Source organism: Urocitellus parryii, chromosome 6 (genome assembly GCF_045843805.1).
Source record: "Urocitellus parryii isolate mUroPar1 chromosome 6, mUroPar1.hap1, whole genome shotgun sequence".
In the NCBI taxonomy this organism is placed as follows: domain Eukaryota; kingdom Metazoa; phylum Chordata; class Mammalia; order Rodentia; family Sciuridae; genus Urocitellus; species Urocitellus parryii.
Window position 1 is genome coordinate 46,732,656 of NC_135536.1, and position 22,711 is coordinate 46,755,366.

Consider the following 22,711-nt stretch of genomic DNA (forward strand, 5'->3'; position numbering starts at 1 on the left):
GGCAGATACAAAGGACTAATATGAAATATAGCTTAAGCATAATTTTCTCTCATGCAATAAGTGAAACTAAGCACTGACAAAATTTTAAAGTCAATATATTCAAATGTGTGCAAGTGACCATATTCCTTTTTCTCTAGAAAAAGACAAAAATTTTTAACATATTGACAATGAATGAATAAGAGGATATATTGGAAGAAATACTACCTTTATAGAACATGTTTAAATTTCTGCTTCTAACATGTTTCTGCATATGCTTAACTATTGATAAGGGCCAAAAATACATAAGGAACCAAATCAAAAGCTTGGAAAACAGTGTTTTTCTAGTATTTGTGCACCTTTCAGTATATCTTCTGATAACACTAGGTAAACAATATTGGACATATTTGGGTCCTTAGAAATTACTGTTAAAAAGGGAAAAAGGGCTGGGGGTATAGCTCAGTGGTAGAGTGTATGCTTTAGCATGCTCAGGGCTCTGGTTTCAATCTCTAGCAGCCCAACCACTGCCCCAAAAGGAAAATGACAACAATCACAAAAAGAACACGACTATATACTATTCATTTATTTACAACAAATATCTTTCCAAAAAAGGTGCACTAGACTATTATCTGATATGAATGTACTTGTACATATACATTGTTTTCCTTTCGGCTCACTCTTTTATGCTCTTCACAAAAATAAATGTACATATTGCTTATCTTCCTGGAGATACCCTAGTATACTCTGTGATCTAGGGCAAGTATTAAAAAAAAAAAATCTACCTGAGTCTTAACCCCTCTTGACTTCACCTGAACAAATGGAAAGAATACCAAAATTCATACAGAATTACTTTATTTAACACACACACACAAAAACCATCTCACATAGAGGGCCACACACATAATCAGATGTATTAACTTCTCTCCATTTGGCACTCTTTTGCAGTTACAGATCAAGTATTTTTAGAAATATAATTTATTTGGACTTATAGACAAAACTTAAGAGGAGATTGAAATATCTCCATCACCCCATCACCATACTGGACTTACTTAAGTTTTCTCAATCATGTTTTTATTCCACCCATTCTATTATTTAGTCCTTTGTCTTTAAAGAAAAATTCTAAAGAAAAGTAAAAGATGAATATAGCTGATTTTTTTTGAGGGGTCATGTTTATGTTACATGTAAGATAAATTGCAAGTTTTATGACTGACTTTCAGATAGAATAATTCCACAATTAGTCGGTCAGAAATGTTTCCTTCTTTTTTAAAGATATATATGTTGTATAGAGACTCAATGCCTTTGTTCTTACGTGGTACTAGGATCGAACCCACTGCCTAGCTTGTGAGGCAAGTGCTCTACCAGAGCTACAACTCCAGCCCCAGAAAGTTTCCTTCTCAGAGTTTAATTTTCTAGAAGAGAAGCAAATATAATAGTTACTTGTTATCAATATTAAAAAGAATATTAAGTAATCAGATAATTTACTTCCTATTAAAATGTAAGCAAGCATATCTTCAGAATTGTTTACTTGATATTTAAACGTTTGAAGTATTTTCTAAGAATTGGTTATTGGCATGTGAAGTGATTATAAATTTCCCATTAGTAACAGATATGAGAACATGTTCATGCAAAGAGTGCAGAAATTTGATAAACTTTGAGAAAGAAATGAAATGAAGAAGGGTAACTTTTCAAATAAACCGAACTAATAAGAAAGAAATACACTATCCCCAGGCTTTTAGATAAGAAAACAGAGAGAAGATTCTCCTACCCACCAAAGAGCTCCAGACTCTTGACTTTTCCATTTGGGAAAAGACAATGAGACTCCTATGTTATTCACACCACACACACATACACACAACCTTAAAATTTCCAGGGTGCTTCTTAACTAGGTGGGTGCCTTTCCTTCTTTTAATGAGAACATGTATATAGAACGTTACTGTTATTGACGAGAGATATCTTACTCCTCAAGGGTTTGGACATAAAAAGATGTAAATTAGTGCTATAGAGATGCTGATACAACAAAATGTTGATTCCTACATTCTGGATATATCAAGCAGAGTCTAATTTTGATTTGTAAAAATTCCAGAAATTCAGAATGGTTGAAAAAATGTATCATTTTATTTGTACACTTAAAAAAAGAGTTGTACACAGAAACTTATAATACAGTTCTGTAAAACTGAGAGAACTGTCAGGGAAAAGGGAGGATGATACTTTTTTTGATTGATCATTAAGGAAGTTAGAGAAATAAAACAAAACAGTAAAATGTTTAAAAAATTAAAGAACATTTTCCAAGTATAAATTTTATAAATACAAAACAAATTCACAAATTACTTTGAATGCTAAATAAATATCTAGTTAATAAACTCAGACTTAATACCTCCGGCCAGCACTGGTACAGTACTTCAAGAATATAAAATTGGATTCATTCATGTGTAGTGTTGAAAGAATGTGCTCATTAAACAATTCTCAAGATGTGTATACATTTTTCTAAACTGTTCGATAGCAAAAGACTCATCTGTGTAGATAAATCTCCCTTAATACCACAACTTCTAAGAAATAATTAATGACAAAATAAATCATAGATGAAAAAATATTTTCCAAGATATCTGGACACATGAATGATCTCAAAATGTACAAAAACTTCTGTAAACCAGTACTGTATCCAATACATCTATCAAACTTATTAGACACTGAACACAACTGTAGCAAAGGAAATCTTTCCTACATTCTCCTGAGTGCTTAATATTAAAATTGAGATTATAGTGCAGACCACACTTTGATGTGGTCAATCAGTTGTTATTGCTTTATACATATATGTCTGCTTTAGAGCATGATTTAATGTTCTACTTTCATGTACAATTTGTTTTTCCCCAAATACCTCCTTTAGAAGGACAAAATTAGATTCGTGACTTTTTTGCAGCTGGTGGTGTACTAAGTTGGTCCACATTACTGTGTGTGACATGGAGTCCAAGCTTTTGAGCCTGAATATAAAAAAATGCTTGAAGCCTACTTCCAGCTTTTGCTTCACTTGTGTTGCGAGGGTTGTACTCAAAGCAGTTTGAAAACATTAACTCGATATCATCAATAAACTCAGCTAGAAAGGAAAAAAAGAACCCACAAGATTAGAACAAAAGTACATAAATTGCAAATACAATTTTTGTTTTTATTATGCTTAAAAAATTCATTAAGAAAATGGAAAACTACTTTTTTCTTTAAAAAGAGAAGATTATAAATCAATGGTAGAAGGAACCTGGGGCTTAAAATTATTTAAATAAAACTCTTATTGAAACCTTTATTATATAATTAACATATATTATGAAATTATAAAGACCCTCTTTTAATAAAATCGGATTATATAAATTTTATATAATCCGATCTTATTAAATTTTTTATATAATCCGATCTTATTTAAAAAAATATATATTATATATATTTTTAACTCATTCAACCCTAGCGCATCTTTTATCTCTATATGCACTGTTAGGGATCTAGGGGCTGGGGTTATAGCTCAGTGGTAAGAGCGCTTGCCTAGCATGTGTGAGGCACTGGGTTTGATCCTCAGTACCACATAAAAGTAAATAAACAAAAGGTTGAAAAAAAAAAAAAACAAGTGTCTAAATAAAGTAAAAAAAAGAATCTTAGGATCTCTTGGGAGGTCATCTATACAACTGCATAAGCACACATAATTTAAAACAAAACAAGAACAGCTTAACTCTTAAAAATAATTATCAAATGAAAACAAATTACTTACATGCTAATTTATATTCACATTTATTTACTTTTTCACGAATTATATTTAAGGCAATTGGCTTTTTAATGATGTCATAGTAGTCTGGGACCTATAAAATAATTCCAGTATTATTACTCCATAGAAAAATATATTGAAAACAGTCGTTAAATACATAAAGGTTTTGCACTTAAAAAGCAACTTACTATTAATCTCTGAATACTATTATTCCATTAAAATAATGTAATATGTTTTCAGTCATTATAATGATGTAGAAGCCTGTTAACAATTTATTATGAAAAGAAAAGAATTAATGGTTTTGCTCATGGCTCTCTCCCTCTGCATAGATAGATACATATGTCTATAAAGATGTCTTTAATGAGCATTACTGAATTTGTAATAAGGAATAAAACACACATGACAAATCCTAATTCAGGACAAAAACTACCTAGAAAAAAATAAGTCAAATGAAGATTTAATTTTTATTAGATGTTATTCAAGTGATTAATCCTTAACCTTTTTGCTCTAGACATCTCAATTTAGAATTCTGATGTCACTTTCATTCAGATACCTTCACTACACAATGACAAGTGAGACCCTTTATAAATATAATCTCTGAGCCTCTGATCCATTCAAATTATACACCATTACCCATAATCTCATTTCTGTGCTCTTAACCTATAGCCTCCTTTTCCCAAAATGTCCATAATTCATTTCCCACTGTTTAAGTTTTCTTTCTTAAATGATCAGTCCTAGTACTTTTTTCCATAAAAACTTTAATTCTTGCTATTCTCTCCCTCTGAAACGCTCAAATCAATATTCTTCTCTTCTAGTTCTCTAATACTGTTATAATTTCTATAACAGTATTATGACACTGTTCTATCTGCTACATAGCACAAAACATTCTAATATATATATATAATTATCTCATCACAGATATCTAAGAGCACCCATCTTTTCCATCAGTGTCTCTCAAAATGTGATCTCTGGGTCAGGACTATAGTATCATCCAGGACTTATCAGAAATGCAAATGGTTGGGAATTGACCTATACCTAGTAATTAAGTAAAAAACTCTGGGGGTTGGGACTCACTCTACTAGAGTTACATCTGGTTTAAAAAAAACCCTTTTTGAAAAATTTTGAGACAGGGTCACACTAAATTGCTGAGGATGGCCTTGAATTTGTGATCCTCCTGCCTGGACCTCCTGAGTGGCTGGGATTACAGGCTTACACCACCAACCTGGATGGCATCTGTTTTTTATCAAGCCCTCCAAATGATTTTGATGTATGCTGAAATTTGAGAACTGTGGTTATGCATAAGATAAATACCATTATATTAACCTTATATATATTCATTACACAGAATAAAAACTTTATTTCAACACACTGCCATCATTTAATATAAACAAGTCATGGGATCAGAAAAGAATGAGCAGACTATGGAGTCTATTCCATTTTTTCAATATAGGAATCAACCTTCTAAGTGTTTAGTTTAGTTTGTTAGTTTCATTATTACTGGGGATTATACCCAGTGATCCTCTGCCACTGAGTACATTCTCAGTCTTTTATTTTGAGAAAGGGTCTCACTAAATTGCTGAGGTAGACCTCATATTTGCAATCCTCTTGCCTCAGCTTCCTGAATAGTTAGGATTACAGGTGTGTGCCCCCATACCTGGTCATTTTTTTTTTTTTTAAGAAAAAAATAGACAGTGAATACCACGTGTTTTGACAACTTCAAGATGCCATGAGGACTAAATCAGATAATATACATGAATACATTTTATAAAGACTAGTTATATTATTACCTGAATTTTAGAAACAAGTTTCAAAAAAGGCCAGCTGTCATCATGCCGTACCAATTCCACAACAAGCTGTTCAAAAGCAGACAATTCATGAACTCCTCCCTGTCGGCCAGAACTCCTTCGCTTCAGTAGCATAGGAGATGACTCTGAGTAAATAATCAAAACATCTTAGGGGTTATCAAAGCAAAATATTGACCAAACAAGTTAAACTAAACCTAAAAGTACAAACCAAATTCAAATAAAAAATAGACACTCTATACACATTGAGATATTTCAAAATTAAATATTCATGAAAATAGAAAAATGTAAAAAAAAATACAAAGTTTATGGGCTATTTTTACTCCATTTACCCCATTTAAAAATATTTTCAACTACAATAAAATGAAACTAAGCAATTCTCTTAGTTTCCTAAGGCATATCATATCCTTAAGTAAATCCTTCAGGTCCAGAAACTAAAGCTTTGTAAATAAGCTCATAGAATGAGAAAGCAATTCTCAAAACAAGTAAAAGATTATTCTTAAAGTTAGTATATGCAGAGTTTCTTAAAGGAAAACATTTTTTTCATAGATCCAAGAAATATATAATGAAATCTAAGGTATACACATCAGTAGAAAAGGGTAGTATAGTTTATTTATGAATTCAAGAATTTAAATTCTTTCCATATAATATTAATAATTCCCCCATTATTGATTTGTTTTTAGAACCAGGTTAGTAATTTTCACAAATTAATACAACAATTTTTTTTTCTTCTGTGGAGTTTTCTGAACAAAAATATTCAAGTGTTGCCAGCTATGGTGGGGTAAGATTGTAATCCCAGCAACTCCAGAGGCTAAGGCAGGAGGATCACAAGTTCAAGTCCAGCCTCGGTAAGTAAGTGAGACCCTGTCTCAAAAAAATAAAAAAGGGCTGGAACATGGCTCAGTGGTAAAGGGCCTCTGGGTTCAATTCCCAGTACCAAAAAAATTACATATATATTACATATTATTATATAATTCATACATATATGTCTGTGTGTGTTTGCCTTTTTTTTCCAAGTGTTATCATTGCTTCAAATACCTTGGAGTTCAGAATTGGTAAGAGAACAGAAAAAGTCAAATTAGATTTTCTTGATGCAAAACTGCCTAATATTTCCTCTAAAATACTTCATAATCTATTGAGTGCATGAGCAGATCACATGCCATTCTTTTTTTGGTACTGAGGATTGAACCCAGGGGTGCTTAACTACTGAGCCCCATCCCTAGCCCTTTTTTATATTTTATACAGAGATAAGATCTCGCTGAGTTCAGTACCCAGCAACAACAAAAGCAACAACCACAACAACAAAAGAATAAACAGATTATTATATGGATAAGCATTACTATTTAAACAAAAATCATAATTAAAAAGATAGCTGGTGACTACTCCCTAAAATATTACTGCCTTTAACCCTGTTCCACTTCAAATCCAGATGGGAAACTTATCAAATAATCTAATATAGCTTATGCAGGTGATGAGTTTCGTGTTTGGAGGGAGGTGAAAATGGGAAAGGATTAAGTGTATCATAATGTGTTACACTGAGCAAGATTGTTCAAACACTGGCCACTCCACTAACTGAATACCATTTACATATTTATTACCATACACTACTCTAACTATTAGAAAAATTAGTAATATAGTTTACCTTTATTCTCCAAATAGCTGTCCCTCAATGAATTATATGTTTTAGGTTAGACTGATCCCTTATAAGTTTTATAAATCTTAGTATTTCAACATTTGATGTTCCCAAATTAATTCAATTCCTAGGTAAGAAAGAAAGAATATAAATTAGACTTCATACCTGTAGATTGTCTTTTCCTGCCTCTTTTCTTGGATTCACTCGTTTGGGTAGAAATTCTTGAGGCAACATTTAAAGATCTTGACTGTTCACTTGACTTTGTGCTGATAACTCTGAAGTTAGGGAAGTTGGGACTATTATTAGGTGTACTATTAGCACTTTTCCTCCCTCTGCGTTTTCTATGAGGACTAAGTAGTTCCACAAATACATCTGCTTGCAGTGAGCCATGGCTATGGCGAGTTGAACGACTGGCAATTCTTAATGATTTTGTTTCCGTTGGAGGAGCAGATTTTATTTTTCTTAGGCTTCTACCAGTACTTTTAGAAGAAAGGGTTGTTTTGGGTGTACTCTGCTGACTCCTTGAAGGGTATCTTCCAGGATCTTGTCGTTGTCCACGACTTGAGAAAGAAGAGCTAAATCTCCCTCTTGTTTTAATTGGCAATCTAACTTGTGGTCTTCCTCGTTTGGGTGGGCTATAAATAGTTAGGAAACACAATTACTGTACAGAACAATAATGAACATATTATTACTTAACTCTATTCAGCCAATGAGTTCTACATAAATTCTTTCTCTGTACAATTGAGACTTATCCTGTACTCAGTTCTTTAAAATTGCTGCCTACAAGTTTTCATGGATATCTAAACTGTGCTTCCATGATTTCTTTGAAATACAAAAAGAGAACACTTAATATTTTCTTGGTGACTCTAGTACATCATAATGAAAATCAGGTCCGAAATTATGATAAAATGTAACAATATCCTCAGGAGAACCAACATATAGACATATTCATTGATGAACAAATCTTTTATTTATTTTTTACTTTTTGGTAATAGGGATTGAACCGAAGGGTGCTTAACCACTGAGCTACATCTCTAGCCCTTTTTTTTTGGGTGTGTGTGCATAAAATTATTTTATTTATTTATTATTATTTTTTTATGTGGTGCAAGAGCTCTGCCACTAAGCTACAACTCTGGCCCCTCTTTTTGTATATTTTATTTAGAGACAGAGTCTTGCTGAGTTGCTTAGGGTCTTGCTAAATCGTTGAGGCTGGCTTTGAATTTGCAATCCTCCTGCTCAGCCTCTCGAGCTGCTGGGATTACAGGCATGTGCCACTGAGCCTGGCTAACGATCTAATCTTAAAACACAATTATTCTGACTCCTTTTGCTATGTATGAGTCTTACTTTTGATTACCATTGGTACAGGTGTTCTTTAGCCATTGGCTGAAACAGAAAAACTATTGTTCCTTAATACCAAACCAAGAATCTCTGCCACTTTTTGATTTCGACTGTAAAATACAAAAATAGATTTGATATTTTAAGTGCCTTTAATTAAAAGGATGAAATAGGTTGGGGGCATGACTCAATGAGAGAACTTAACCTAGAATGTTTACAAGAATTTTTCAAATCTTGGCCAGTACAATGGTGTACACCTGTAATCCCAGAATCTCAGGAGGCTGAGGCAGGAGGATTCCAAGTTCAAAGCCAGCCTCAGCAAAAGCAAGACACTAAGAAACTCAGTGAAGACCCTGTGTCTAAATAAAATACAAAATAGGGCTGGGGATATGGCTCAGTGGTCAAGTGCCCCTGAGTTTAATCCCTGGGACCAAAAAAAAAAAAAAAAAACAACAACAACAACAAAAAAAACAAAAAAAACCCCCAATTTTTCAAATTCTTTACCATCTTTATCCTTAATACAATATTGCCACCACAAGCTATAGTATAGATGGCTTCTGTTAACTGGTACTCTTAAAAATCAACATTTGTGTAACACAGCTGGGGTGGCTCTAAAATTTTTACTTATCCTCCTTTGACTGTGGTCCTTTTGTACTTTTTTTCCCCTTAGTATATATTTTGGTTGTAAATGGACCTTTACTTTATTTATTTATATGTTGGCTGAGAATCGAACCCAGGGCCTCATGTGCTAGGCAAGCGCTCTATCACTTGCCCACCCTCCCCCCTCCGGCTTTTGTACTTTTGATAGTGTGAAGCCCATGCTTCACACTCATTTTCCTGATTCCATAAGAATGAGGTTCAAATGTTTAAAAAGGCGGAGGGGGTGGGTGATAGTGAGAACAAAGAGCATACATAATATGACGTCCACTGGTGTGGATCTGGCTAGGCCTGCTGACAGAAAACTACTAATAGATATACCGCATTGGGAATATTTTGGATGCTTATAATATATAAAAAGCAAGGATAATTTATATAATAGTCAAGAGTTTAAATGAGAGACTGAAAGTCTCTCATTTAATTGTATATTAGGACATACCTGAGTTCTTCCTCTTCTTGACAGTCATCTTCATCTTGTTCTATCTCATATTCTTCTTCCTCACTTTGACCTTCTTCATCATCATTAACTTCATCATTCTCACCTTCCATAGTCTCTTCCATTTCTTCATCACTTTCCAAGGATGGTCTTTGTCTAGAGGAGAGTCTTCTAGACCGCTGCTTTGGTCGACATTCTGGACAGAACCAATCTCCTTCAGGTACAGTCTAAACGAATCACATAAATGATCATTAATCATCTATTGCTCAAAATCTCAGGGTCTGAATTCTAATCCGAGAAGATAAAAATACCTTGAGTTTTGGTCGAACACAGTAGGTATGATGACCTCGATCACAACCATCACAAAGAACCATGTTTTCAGCATCACCCTTCTTTCGGCATATCTTGCAACGAGCATTTAGTATAGATTTAGACCATATCACGCTACGATCCAAGGTGGATAAGTGAAGAAAGACTTGAGAAAGACTAGCAGAGGAAAGGAGTGATTCTCTCCAACGGTCCAGGACTGTTTTATAAGAACGCCCACTGTCACTGGCATCTTAAATGAAAGAGGAAAGTGATTAAAGTTTCTAGGCAAACCTAGACATCTTCTAGAACTATTTTCATGGCAATTTAAACTTTACATTTCTTCTAATACTTAACAAAAAGACCATGCTTGATATTAAAAACAACATCATTTTAAAGAAAATATCTGCTGAAGCATATGCCTGTAATCTGAGCAATTGGGGAGGTTGAGGCAGGAGGATTGCAAGTTCATGGCCAGCCTCAGCAACTTAGCAAGAATCTTTCTCAAAAATATTAAAAGGACTAAGGAGGTAGCTCGGTGGTAAAGTGAAGCTGGGTTTAACTGCCAGTACCAAAAAGAAAAAAGGAAAAAAGAAAAAAAAAAGGAAAAATTTGCTGAGCCACATTTTGTTTATGACATAAGGAATTACTTCTGTCCATAAATCAAATGCTTAGAGATTTCAGTAGTTAAATGCAGAAAAATCTCAGGCAATGTGTTCTCAATCTAGTCTTTGTATTAAATCTTGATCTAATTTAGAACACTGGCTAAATATGATCACAAGTAAGTTACTAATTCATCTGAATCATTTATGTTATTTCCTTAATTTCAGATAAAAAGAATTCTCTCCAACTTAAATATCAAGCATACATGATGTTTCTTTTGGGTTGGTGATAATGTTGTGAAAACAGACAGTAGTGTTGATGATATAATGGTGAATATATACTAAAACCATTGCATTATATATTTTAAAAGGGCGAATTTTATCAATAACACTCTTATTAAATCTGTCAACTTTATTATATATAAATACCAACTATATTGTCTTCAGTCTCTGAGAATATATTATTTTTTAAAAAAATTTTCTTTTTAGTTGTATATGGACATAATACCTTTATTTTATTTGTTTTTATTTTTAATGTGTTGCCAGGGATCAAACCCAGTGCCTCATGCATGCTAGGCAAGCACTCTATCACTGAGCCACAATCCTGGCCGAGAACACATTATTTTAAAACAGGTAAATAAAAACAATGCTAATATTTCCAAAATAATAATTTTCAGCACCAACATTATACAGAAATATTTGAAACCTTCTGTCATTAATATCACCATTCTTTTGTCTTCTGGGCTAAAACAAATTTAAGAGTAATTTAGTAGTATAAAATGATAGACTACTGATATTCTATTATGTAATTTCCATCTCTATCTTTAATACTTCTACTACCTTAATTTTCCTAAAATATTATTCTTAATTATAAAGGCCAACTATATCATGTCAAAATTCTGCAAGTTATATAAAGTTACATAAAGACTACATACACAGTCTGGTTCTGAAATGCCACAGGTTGTACTATTATCCTCAAATAAAGCCCTTGGGCAGAAGCATAATGCTTAAAAGAATGCATGCTCTGGAGTCAGTCTACTCGGAAGTGAGCACTGGTTTTCTCATGTGTGGTAAGTTACTCAACCCTCTTATAGTTAAAATATGTGGATAGTATTTACCTCAGAGGGTTATTGGACACATCAAATGAGATAACACATAAGACATGTAAAGTACCTGCCAGAGTAAATATTACTATTACTAACATTACTCCTGCATTATCCAGTTCTCCCTATGTACAGCACTTTTAACAAGTTTATTCTATTGTCTTATCTTCAAAGAACTTTCAGTATAGCGGGGAAGGTGAAGAGATACGCAATGAGTTAAAACTGTAAGGCAACAGACCTGCCAACACTAGTGGACCCAACTCCCATTTGATTATTGGGTGGAGAAAGAACATGAAACCTAGGGCCCATCCAAGGCAGTAGATCTCTCTCTAGAAAGCTAGAACCCTAGAAGGCTACCCGTTCCTCTTTCAAGACTCAGGTCATAAGAGTGCCACACAGAAAGAAAAGGGTAGCAAGGAGAAATAAATCTAATCAGAGAATTTGTAACTATAAAGAAACCCTTTAATAGGCTTAACGTCTGACAAAAAAAAAAAAAAAAGCCACGCTTAATTGTCTAATTGTAGTTATAAAGTGGCCAGGTGAATGTCAGAAACAAGTATACAGACTTCTGTAAATTCTCTCCGAAAAAATTTCCACAGATCAAATTCTGAGGAATTAGAGTTAACAGTCAAAACTCAAAAGGGGGCTAGGGATGTAGCTCAGTGGTAGAGTGCTTGCCTACCATGTACGAGGCTCTGTCTTCAATTCTCAGTACCATAAAATAAATAAATAAATAAAACAATTTATCAAAAAACTACTTTCAAAACAAATGAAAAAGCTCCACAAAGGATGCTGGTAAGGTGGTGCATGCCTGCAAATCCAGCCACTTGGGAGGCTGATGCAAGAGGATTGAATGTTCAAAGCCAGCCTGTGCAACTTAATGAGACCCTATCTCAAAACAAAAAGGGCTGAGGATGCAGGTCAGTGGTGAGTGCTTGGCCTAGTATGTGCAAGCCCTTGGGTTTGCTCTTTAATATGGTAATAGAAAACAATCAGATAGAACTTCTTTTTTTAGTAATTGAGATTAATAATTCAATGGAAGTAGGAAAAACTGAATGGACAAGCAAAATGGCTCTTCAAAGCTAAAATATTAATCAAGTGGGAATTAAGTGCAAATGCATGTAATCCACATAGTATTTTTCTCTGTCTTCCTATGTCCTTTTGTTTTACGGGTGTGTGTGTCTTATGGTGGATTAAACCCAAGACCTTACCCAAGCTATACCACTGTTCTAACACTAAGCTACATCAATAGCCCCTAGGTATACCTTTTATAGACAGGATATAAACCAGTTGAATTTTGTATTTAACCTAGTCTCTACCTTTAATTTTTAGCCTGTCTTTACCATTAGAGAGTATAATTCATTTAAATGCATGATATATTTCTACCTTCTCATTTTGTGCTTTCTACGAAGCACAAAATTAACTTTTATTCTAAAATTTCTTGAAAAGCTCTGGCCAAAGTGGGACTTCCAAGGAAGGAAGCAGCAAGAATTGCTAGTTCAGAGATCATGAAGAAGTCTTTCTGGATAAATCAGAATTTTTTTATACCTTTATTTTATTTATTTATATTTATGTGGTGCTGAGGATCTCACACACACCAGGCAAGCACTCTACCACTGAGCTGTAGCCCCAGCTCCAAGAATGAACAACTTATTAAAAAAAAACTTTTGCAACCTTGGAAGTCAGTGGTGACAAAACACTGAAGTGTCTTTTTTTTTTTTTTTTTGGTGGTACTAGGAATTACTACATAAGCATTCCTACCATGCAGTTACATCCACAGTCCAACCTATTGAGTTTTGATCAAACTCAGAAAATTAAACCAGTTGTAGCTCAAGTCCCAATTCTTATCCCTCTAACTCCAACACATGTTTATTATAATCCATGGTAGATAAGCACATTTTCCTATTTTTACATAGTACTTAAAGATTACATTAGGAGATTTCATAGTATTCAATAGCCTCTGTATAGAAATGTTATCATTCCATAAAGTTTTCTCTAAGGTACAAAACAACTCTTGCCATATGTCTCTCTATGCCAGTAAAAGAAAAAAAAAAAGGGCGAATAAAAACTTCATGCGAAATAAACAAAAGTTCCACAGTTTTCCATTCTCTTGGCTAATTGCTAAGTATATCAAGATTCATCTTGTACAAGCTAATTTAAGAGTTTAGATTAGCCTAGGTGTGAAATTAGAGAGAAAAATATTTGGAAGATATTTTTAACGTAAGACTACCCCTAAGCTCATTCCCTTCCCAAAAAAATCAAATTCAAGATTTTCCTTCAAAAGCTAAATATTCATATTAATAATCAGCAATGTAGAAAGTAAAATCATAATTCTCTAAAAAGACAAAAACATAAATTTCTTTAAAAAAATTTACCATCTGTCACACTAGATTTTCTATCTCCCTTTTGATCTTTATTAATTTCTGTGTTACCTAGTTTCAAATTAATAAAGTTAGTTGAGGATTTTTTTTCCCATAGCTTAAGGGTTTAACCATAAGCATGACTTTATAAATGATGAAATTACCAGCCTAAATAAACAATTAGATATACCTTACCTAAAACAATTAACTGAAACATGATTAGCTTGCCCCAATTATAAAAAGTTTATTAATATCAATGTGATTAATCGCTAGAATAGATGGGATACATTAGGGAAGGAAGAACATAAGCAGAATTTTTGTTTTTTACTTGCTACCTTAAGAAGACAAAATAATCTCTGAAGCTTAATAGGGAAAATTCCTACCATGATTAATTTGCTCTGCCAAAACATTATCAGGAGAATTTCAATATGTATTCTCTCAAAACATTTATAAAGTAGAACCTTCTATTCTCTCCCCAGATTAAGGATATTCTTGATTACTTTATTTCAAATATGTCCCATTCAAAACAGACCTTTCAAAGGCCTTGTGTAAAGAGCTAGAGACAATCAGTTATTCTATTAACCTTCTATGGAGCAGCAGAGAAGGCAACACCATATTATAAATAATCAATATGACTTTGACCAACACCACCAAATTAAGGTAAGCTCAACTCTTCCCATGTCACCTTTTTTTTTTTTTTTAAAGATCCCAAATTAAAATGGTTTCTTTTTTATCTCTCAGGATGAAACGAAAGTTTAAAACTACTCAGCATAACCTATCATGGAATACTGTGGCTCTCACATAACATACTAGGTACAAGTTGCAACAATTCCCATTATCAAATTTTTTCTTTGTCCAAATATTTACTAAGATGTACACAGGAAAATATAGACACAATAAACAACTATTTTGGTATTTTCCTTTGAACTTAATAGTATTTTTTGGCACTGTAAGTACTGAGGATTGAACCTAGGGTATTCTACCACTGGGATACATCCCCAGCTCTTTTTAAATTTTATTTACAGGTTCTAAGTTCCTCAGGCTGAGCTCCAACTTGTGATCCTCTGTCTCAGCCTACTGAGTTGCTCAGATTATAGTCATATACCACCAGCCCTAATTTATAAACAATTTTGATGGCAATTTCAAAAGGGGAAAAACCATCTAAATTGTGCCGCATCCCTGACCCTACTAGAATCACAGGTTAATCTGTAGTAGTAATTTTACATTTATGAGAGCTGCATGATTTATAAATAATCATAATTTATTTATTTATTTTTTCGAGACAGCATCTCTAAGTTACTGAGGCTGGCCTTGAATTTGCAATCCTCCTGCCTTTGGCCTTCAAAGTCACTGGGATTATAGGCATGTGTCACCATGCCCAGCTTAACTGTAATTTTAACTGAGGTAACTATATATTCACATATGGTATAAAAAATAAAACAGGGATTCTCTGTATACATAATTGGATTTAGACCAAGAAAATACTAAGAAAGAGTAAAGCCTAGGAAAGAAGAATGATATAGCAAATACAAACTCTAATACCTTTATGAGCTGTGATCATATTTTATCTCTCACAACTGCTATTTTCAATGTGATAACTGAGTTATTTAAACTCATAAATGGTAGAATTAATTTACAAAACATATAAATAGGTTTACTGGCCACAAACTCTTCAATTTGAAAATAAATATTTTATGAACATAGTCATATTCCAAAATTGCTAATAGTAATTATGAAAACTTTGTTCTTACTCTATAAAATAACAGTAATTATTTATGATTAATTTTCATCTATTCAAATTGCTCTTTCAATATGAGACCAACAAATGTGGTTTTAAAAAATTCTTTCTAGGATCCCATGCTGAATCATAAATTTAACATCTCAAAAAGACAACATGGAAGTAGAAGCAGTTATGACATTAAAATTAATTTGAAACTTGAAACTGCTATTTTCCCAAAGACATGATGATTAGATTCTTAGACTGGTCCCTTAAATCCCATTAATTTCATAAATTGCCAAAAAGGATAGAGATAGTGTTATTTCTATTATCTAACCATATTTTTAAAAAAGTTTTAGTGGTAGATGGACACAATAACTTTATTTATTTATTTAATGTGGTGCTGAGGATTGAACCCAGTGCCTCACATGTGCTAGGCAAGCACTCTGAGCCAAAACCCCAATCCCTATCTAACCATAATTTATAGAGCATTTTCTTATCTATGTTTCTGTAACACTTGGTATTTCTTCCTTTTTGGGGAGGGGCGGGTACTAGGGGTTGAACTTAGGAGCACTCCACTGTTGAGACACATCCCAGCCCTATTTTTTATTTTATTTGGAGACAGGGTTTCACTGAGTTGCTTAGTGCCTCGCTTTTGATGAAGCTGGCTCTGAACTCGAGATCCTCCTATCTCAGTCTCCTGAGCTTCTAGGATTACAGATGTGTGCCACTGCACCTGGATAACACTTGGTATTTCTGATTTAACATTTATACAGTGCTTGAGTCTGTGATTCTTAAGTTTTAAATCATACCCCAAATGGTGATATTTAAAGTCACTATAAAAAAATAGGCATAATTTTGATTATTCAAGGTCTGGCTAGTCACAGGTTTCAGTCATTTTCTTTCTTTCTTTTTTTAAATATTTATTTATTTATTAGTTATTGGCAGACACAACATCTTTGTATGTGGTGCTGAGGATCGAACCCGGGCCGCACGCATGCCAGGCGAGCGCGCTACTGCTTGAGCCACATCCCCAGGCCCTAGTCATTTTCTTTCTTTCTTTTTTTTTTTTTTTGAGAGAAGGAGAGAGAGAAGAGAGAGAGAGAGAGAGAGAGAGAGAGAGAGAGAGAGAGAGAGAGAGAGAGAGAATTTTTAAAATAGTTATTTTTTAGTTTTCAGTGGGCACAACATCTTTATATTTTTTTTATGTGGCGCTAAGGATCGAACCCAGCGCCCCGCACATGCCAGGCAAGTGCGCTACCGCTTGAGCCACATCTTCAGCCCTAGTCATTTTCTTTCAATGAAACTTTACAAAAGATGAGATTAAAAGATGAGATTCACTAAATGCTTTTAAATGAATCAGAAAAAGTAATTAAGTAATATTTAAAAAATAAATCCCCACATCAATATCTTGATGAACACAGATGCAAAATACTGGCAAACTGCATACAAAAACAATGAAAAGATAGAGCACCATAATTAAGTGGGATTCATCCCAGGGATGCAAGGTTGGTTCAATATATGGAAATCAATAAAGGTAAATCATCACATAAATAGACTTAAAGACAAGTTCATATGATTATCTCAATAGATGCATAAAACACAAAAATACTGCATCCATTCATGTTTAAAACACTAGAAAAACTAGGAATAGAAGGAACATACCTCAAAATTATGAAAGCTATATATGACAAACCCAAGGCCAACATCATTCTGAACAGAGAAAAACTGAAAGCATTCCCTCTAAAAACAAGAATAACTCCACTTTCACCATTTCTATTCAACATAGTCCTTGAGACTCTGGACAGAGCAATTATAGAAAGAAAAGAAAGAAAAGAAAGAATGGGAAAAAATAAAGGAAAGGAAGGAAGGAAGGAAGACAAATAGGAAGAGCTCGAACTATTTCTGTTTGCCAACAATATGATCCAATATCTAGAAGACCCAGAAAACTTCTAGAACTCATAAATGAATTCAGTCAAGTAGCAGGATACAAGATTAACATCCATAAATCAATTGCATTCCTATACACCAATGATGAATCAGCTGAAAGAAAAATTAAGAAAAATATCCCATTCACAATAAACTCAAAGAAAATACTTGGGAATCAACCTAACAAAAGAGGTGAAGGACCTCTACAGTGAAAACTACAGAACTCTAAAGCAATTTACAGATTCAATGCAATGCCCATCAAATTTGAATGATGTTCTATACAGAAATAGAAAAAGCAGTCATGAAATTCATCTGGAAAAATAAAAAGCCCAGAATAGCCAAAGCAATCCTTGGCGAGAAAACACGAAGCAGGAGGCATCACAAAACTAAACATTAAATTGTACAAAACAGAGCAATAGTAATGAAAACAGCATGGTATTGGCACCAAAACAGGCCCGAAGACCTATGGAACAGAATAGAAGACATGGAGACAAACCCATATAATAGATACAGTTATCTCATATTAGATAAAGGTGCCACAAATATACATTGGAGAAAGAGAGCCTCTTCAACAAATGGTGCTAGAAAACTGGAAATCCACATGTAGTGGAATGAAATTGAACCCTTATCTCTCACCTTGCACAAAATTCAACTGAGAGTGGATCAAAGACCCAGGAATTAGACCAGAAACCCTGCACTTAGTAGAAGAAGATGCAGGCCCAATACTCCAACATGTCAGTTCAGGAACTGACCTCCTTAATAAAGACTCCTAAAGTGCAAGAAGTAAAATAAAAATTCAATAAATGGATGGCATAAAACTAAAAAGCTTCTTCACAACAAAGGAAACAATCAAGAATGCAAATAGAGAGCCAGTATAGGAGAAATCTTTGCCATTTAAACCTCAGGGTATTAATTTCCAGGATATACAAAGAACTCAAAAAAACAACACCAAAAAAAAAAAAAAGAAAAAAAACAGTCAACAAGTGGGCAAAGGAACTAAACAGACACTTCAAAAGAATAAACATGAACATTCAACAAATATATGAAAAAAATGTTCAATATTTCTAGCAATTAGAGAAATGCAAATTAAAACTACATTGAGATTTTATCTCACTCTAGCCAGAATGGCAATTATCAAGAATACAACTGACAATAAATGTTAGTGACGATGTGGGGAAAATGGAACACTCAAAAATTGTTGGTAAGATTGCCAACTGGTGTAACCACTCTGGAAAGTAGTATAAAGATTCCTCAAAATACTAGGAATGGAACCATCTTTTGACTCAGTTATCCCACTCCTCAATATACATCAAAAGGATTTAAAATCACGATACTACATTGATATAGCCATATCAGTATTTATAGTGGTATAATTCACATAGCTAAGCTGTGGAGTCAAACTAGGCGCTCTTTAGCAGATGAATGGATAAAGAAAATGTGGCATATGGCTGGGCCTGGGGGCACATGTCTGTGATCCCAGAGGCTCAGGCAGGAGGATCATGAGTTCAAAGCCAGCCTCAGCAACTTAGTGAGGCCCTAAGCAACTCAGCAAGACCTCCTTTCTAAATAAAATATAAAACAGGATTGGGATGTGGCTCAGTGGTTAAATGTCCCTGGGTTTAATACCCAGTACCAAAAAGAAAGAATGAAAAATGTGGAATACACACACACACACACAATGGAGTATTAGCCAGAAAGAAGAATAACTTTTATGACATCTGCTGGTAAATGGATAGATCTGCAGACTATCATGCTATGTGAAATAACTCAACCCCAGAAAACCAAAGATCAAATGTTTTCTCTAATATGTAGAAGCTAACCCACATTAAGGGGTGGGAAGTAGAAGTTCAGTGGAATAGACAAAGGGGAATAAAGGGAAGGGAGGTGGGATAGGAAACGGAAAGATAGTGGAATGAATCTGACAAGACTTTCTTATGCACAAATATACTACAGTGAATCTCACCATTGTGTACATTGTATACTGGGGTATAAGATATAGTCCATGCATAACTAAAAAGAACCAATAAATAAAGAATTAAAAAATAAATAAATCTTACCTGAAAGAACTTATCTTTTAAAATGAAAGCAATCTCAAGCTTTTCATATTGGTCTATCAATTTCATTGTCAGCCAATAAAGTTCTATTAAAGGGCAATTTCAAAATTACTTAAGACATAACACATTTTGAAATAAAAACAGATACTTACCAAGTGGAGCTTTGAGAAAACGCCGCTCAATGCCCTGTTCTATTTGAAACAGTGCTGTTGCCAGATGATGTACCACATTGCTCACTGATTGTGGTGTACTTGCATTAGTTGAGACAGTACTCGGAGTTTCTGTTTTTATCCCCAAAAGTCTACAATAAAACAAAGAATTCGTGGCACTTAAAAACACTATTAGGTGAGCTGGGGCTGTAGCTCAGTGACAGAGCACTTGCTTAGCATGTGTGCGGCACTGGGTTTAATCCTTAGCACCACATACAAACAACAAAATAAAAGCATGCTGTTTATGTACAACTACAAAAAAATAAAAACACGATTAGGCGAAACTCAAGACCACTCATTCTTTCAAATATTTATATAGAAAGTTTCATAATTTCAAGGATCTGGTATAAGCTAATTGGGAGGACAGAGTCATTTAGGAGGATAAGAGGACAAATATTTGAAGAGAAGGTGGAAGAGAGAAGACTTATGGGAAAGGTTTTAGAAAGGTGATGGTGATAAACCTTAAAGACTATGTATCTTCAACAGCTTATTTATATTTCTCTTGCTTCAGCTACTGGGCGAGAAACTAATAGCTGCCTCAACTAATTCATTAGCCTTCAGACTTGGTCCCTCAAAAATGAATCTCCACAGTGCAGCTACAATAATCAGTTAAAAGTGCAAACCCATTCAAAGCCTTTGCCCATGGTCTTTCTTGTCTAATATTTCCTTCCTCACCTTCAGAGCTCAGCTTTGCAATCAGGAACCTTCCTCTAGTATTTCCTTCAAAGTTCTTTCCATGTTCCACCAAGATAAATAATCCTCTACCCTACTATGTACTATATTTGTACTGGGAATTTACTTTTTTTTAATATTTAGTTTTTAGTTGTAGTTGGACATAATACCTTTATTTATTTATTTTCATGTGGTGCTGAGGAAAAAAACCCAGGACCTTGTACATGCTAGGCGAGCGCTCTACCGCTAAGCCACAACCCCAGCCCCGAGAATTTACTTTCTATCAGAGTCCTTACCCTGATCTATAATTGCTAGCTTCATGTCTCTCCATCATTCCCTTCTAAATAATAAACTCCTTAAGAGCATATATTAGCCAAAATAACCTTGAAAAAGTAAAAAAATATTTTATTCTAATGAGTTGTATTTTGGCTGTATTAGTATAAAGTGGAGTAATAGAGATCTTGTTGTTTAAAAAATGGTCATTTCAGTGATTAGAAATATTAAGGTGCTCATAAGTTTTTAAAAGAAGGAAAAGAAAGATTTACTTAAAAAAAACCCCAAAACCTTAAAATTAAAATTGCAAGGAAAAATTGGTTACTTTAGAAAAATTCTTTTTGTACCTGTCTTTTACTATGACCCTTGATTGTTCATCAATTTGCATCTCTTCCACATCTTCATTCACAGTTTTAATTATTCCATTTTCCTTGTTTTCCTCACTTAATAGCTCGTATCGTCCACTTTCTAAGGCTGATCTCCAGATGTGTCTATCTGTAACCTGAAACAAAACATAAATTTACTAACCTGGAAAACAGAAATGTTGGTCCTAAAAGACATTAAACTTAATTTACATATAAAATTAATTTATAGATATTCTAGAACAGATTTATGAATAAAAAAGGAGTATAAAAGTAAGGTTCCTCAGTGGCCAAAATGGAATTCATATCATTCATATACAAAAGCTTTAATACCTTATTGTTTAAAAATATCATAAATGACTTTAGGATTGGTCATTAATTTAGGAGCAAAAAAGTGACAGAATATGACAAAGGCATAAACAGAACAGGTATATCAAATAAGAATTACTTACAGATTTAAAAAAGGTAACAAAGAAACCAACAAACAAACCAGACTCAGCAGAGAAGGCAGGAGCTAGTCAAGGAAGAAGAAAATATCCTTACACATTTCAACATCTGATTAAAATATTGAACATTTTTTAAATATTAAAAATATCAAAAAGATAAATTATATTAATTAAATTCTGTTTAAGAAAGTAGATAGTCATTTAATATACTTAGGATTTGTGTCCATATATAAACATTATGATTTAGAGGAATAAACTTAATCTTCATAAAAGATATATACTTTCCTGATGTTTATTAAAAACACAAATTTTACATATACAGATAATCAACAAATATGATAAAAATCTGGACTAAGCAAATTAGATAAACTAAAATGTGAACAGGTACAAACCTTGATTGATCCTAAAGTTCCTTGATAGATTCTGTCTTCAATATCCAAAAGAAAATCTCTCAGCCTCAATTCAAGTTGCTTTTCTGCAGACATCTGAGATGGATCATAGGCACTGGAAGATCTTCCCCTAGTATACATATGCTTGCTATCAGTTTGAGGTTTGTCTGAAATAGAATCAAATGTTTTTTGATTTTCTTAAATATAATGTGACTGTTACAATTCTGAGATGGTGGATGTAAAAGCACTTTGTAAATCCTCAATAAGCAAATGATAAATAAATATTTGCAAATCATATATCTGGTGAGGGCCTGTATTCAGAACAAATAAAGAGCTCATAACCAACCACAAAAAGATAAATAACCCAATTGAAAGGTGTGCAAAGGATCTGAGTAGATATTTGAGATATATAAATGGTCAATAAGCAAATGAGAAGACGCTCACCATTATTATTCATTAAAGGAAGACAAGTCAAAATTACAGTGAGATACCATTTCATGCCTCTTAAGATAACTATAATCAAAAAGTCAAATAATTTTAAGTGTTAGAAAAAAGTGGAGAAATTGGAACCCTCATACACTATGGGAGAGAAAATTAAACAGTGTAGTCACTTTGGGAAACAATCCAGTATTTCCATTCCTATTGTATAAATTCAAGATAAATGAAAACCTATGTCAACACAAAACATGTACATGAATATTTATAGCA

The 22,711-nt window shown here is 33.5% G+C and overlaps 1 protein-coding gene across 3 annotated transcripts in view; it reads right to left on the reverse strand.

Annotated features, from left to right (window-relative positions):
- Nucleotides 1–2,848: 2,848 nt before the first annotated feature.
- The window catches only part of Baz1a (bromodomain adjacent to zinc finger domain 1A), a 112,700-nt gene continuing 92,837 nt past the window's right edge, over nucleotides 2,849–22,711 (reverse strand). For 2 of the 3 annotated variants that reach the window (XM_077799713.1, XM_077799711.1), the window contains 9 exons: nucleotides 22,007–22,170; nucleotides 21,154–21,308; nucleotides 19,805–19,953; nucleotides 9,893–10,140; nucleotides 9,585–9,808; nucleotides 7,319–7,788; nucleotides 5,506–5,648; nucleotides 3,725–3,812; nucleotides 2,849–3,067 (listed from right to left, as the gene is read on the reverse strand). In XM_077799713.1, the coding sequence (XP_077655839.1) occupies nucleotides 2,871–3,067; nucleotides 3,725–3,812; nucleotides 5,506–5,648; nucleotides 7,319–7,788; nucleotides 9,585–9,808; nucleotides 9,893–10,140; nucleotides 19,805–19,953; nucleotides 21,154–21,308; nucleotides 22,007–22,170 (1,838 nt within the window). In that variant the 3' untranslated portion in view covers nucleotides 2,849–2,870. Of the gene's footprint in view, nucleotides 3,068–3,724; nucleotides 3,813–5,505; nucleotides 5,649–7,318; nucleotides 7,789–9,584; nucleotides 9,809–9,892; nucleotides 10,141–19,804; nucleotides 19,954–21,153; nucleotides 21,309–21,658; nucleotides 21,683–22,006; nucleotides 22,171–22,711 lie in introns of all 3 variants that reach the window. The other variant, XM_077799712.1, reaches the window with a different exon arrangement.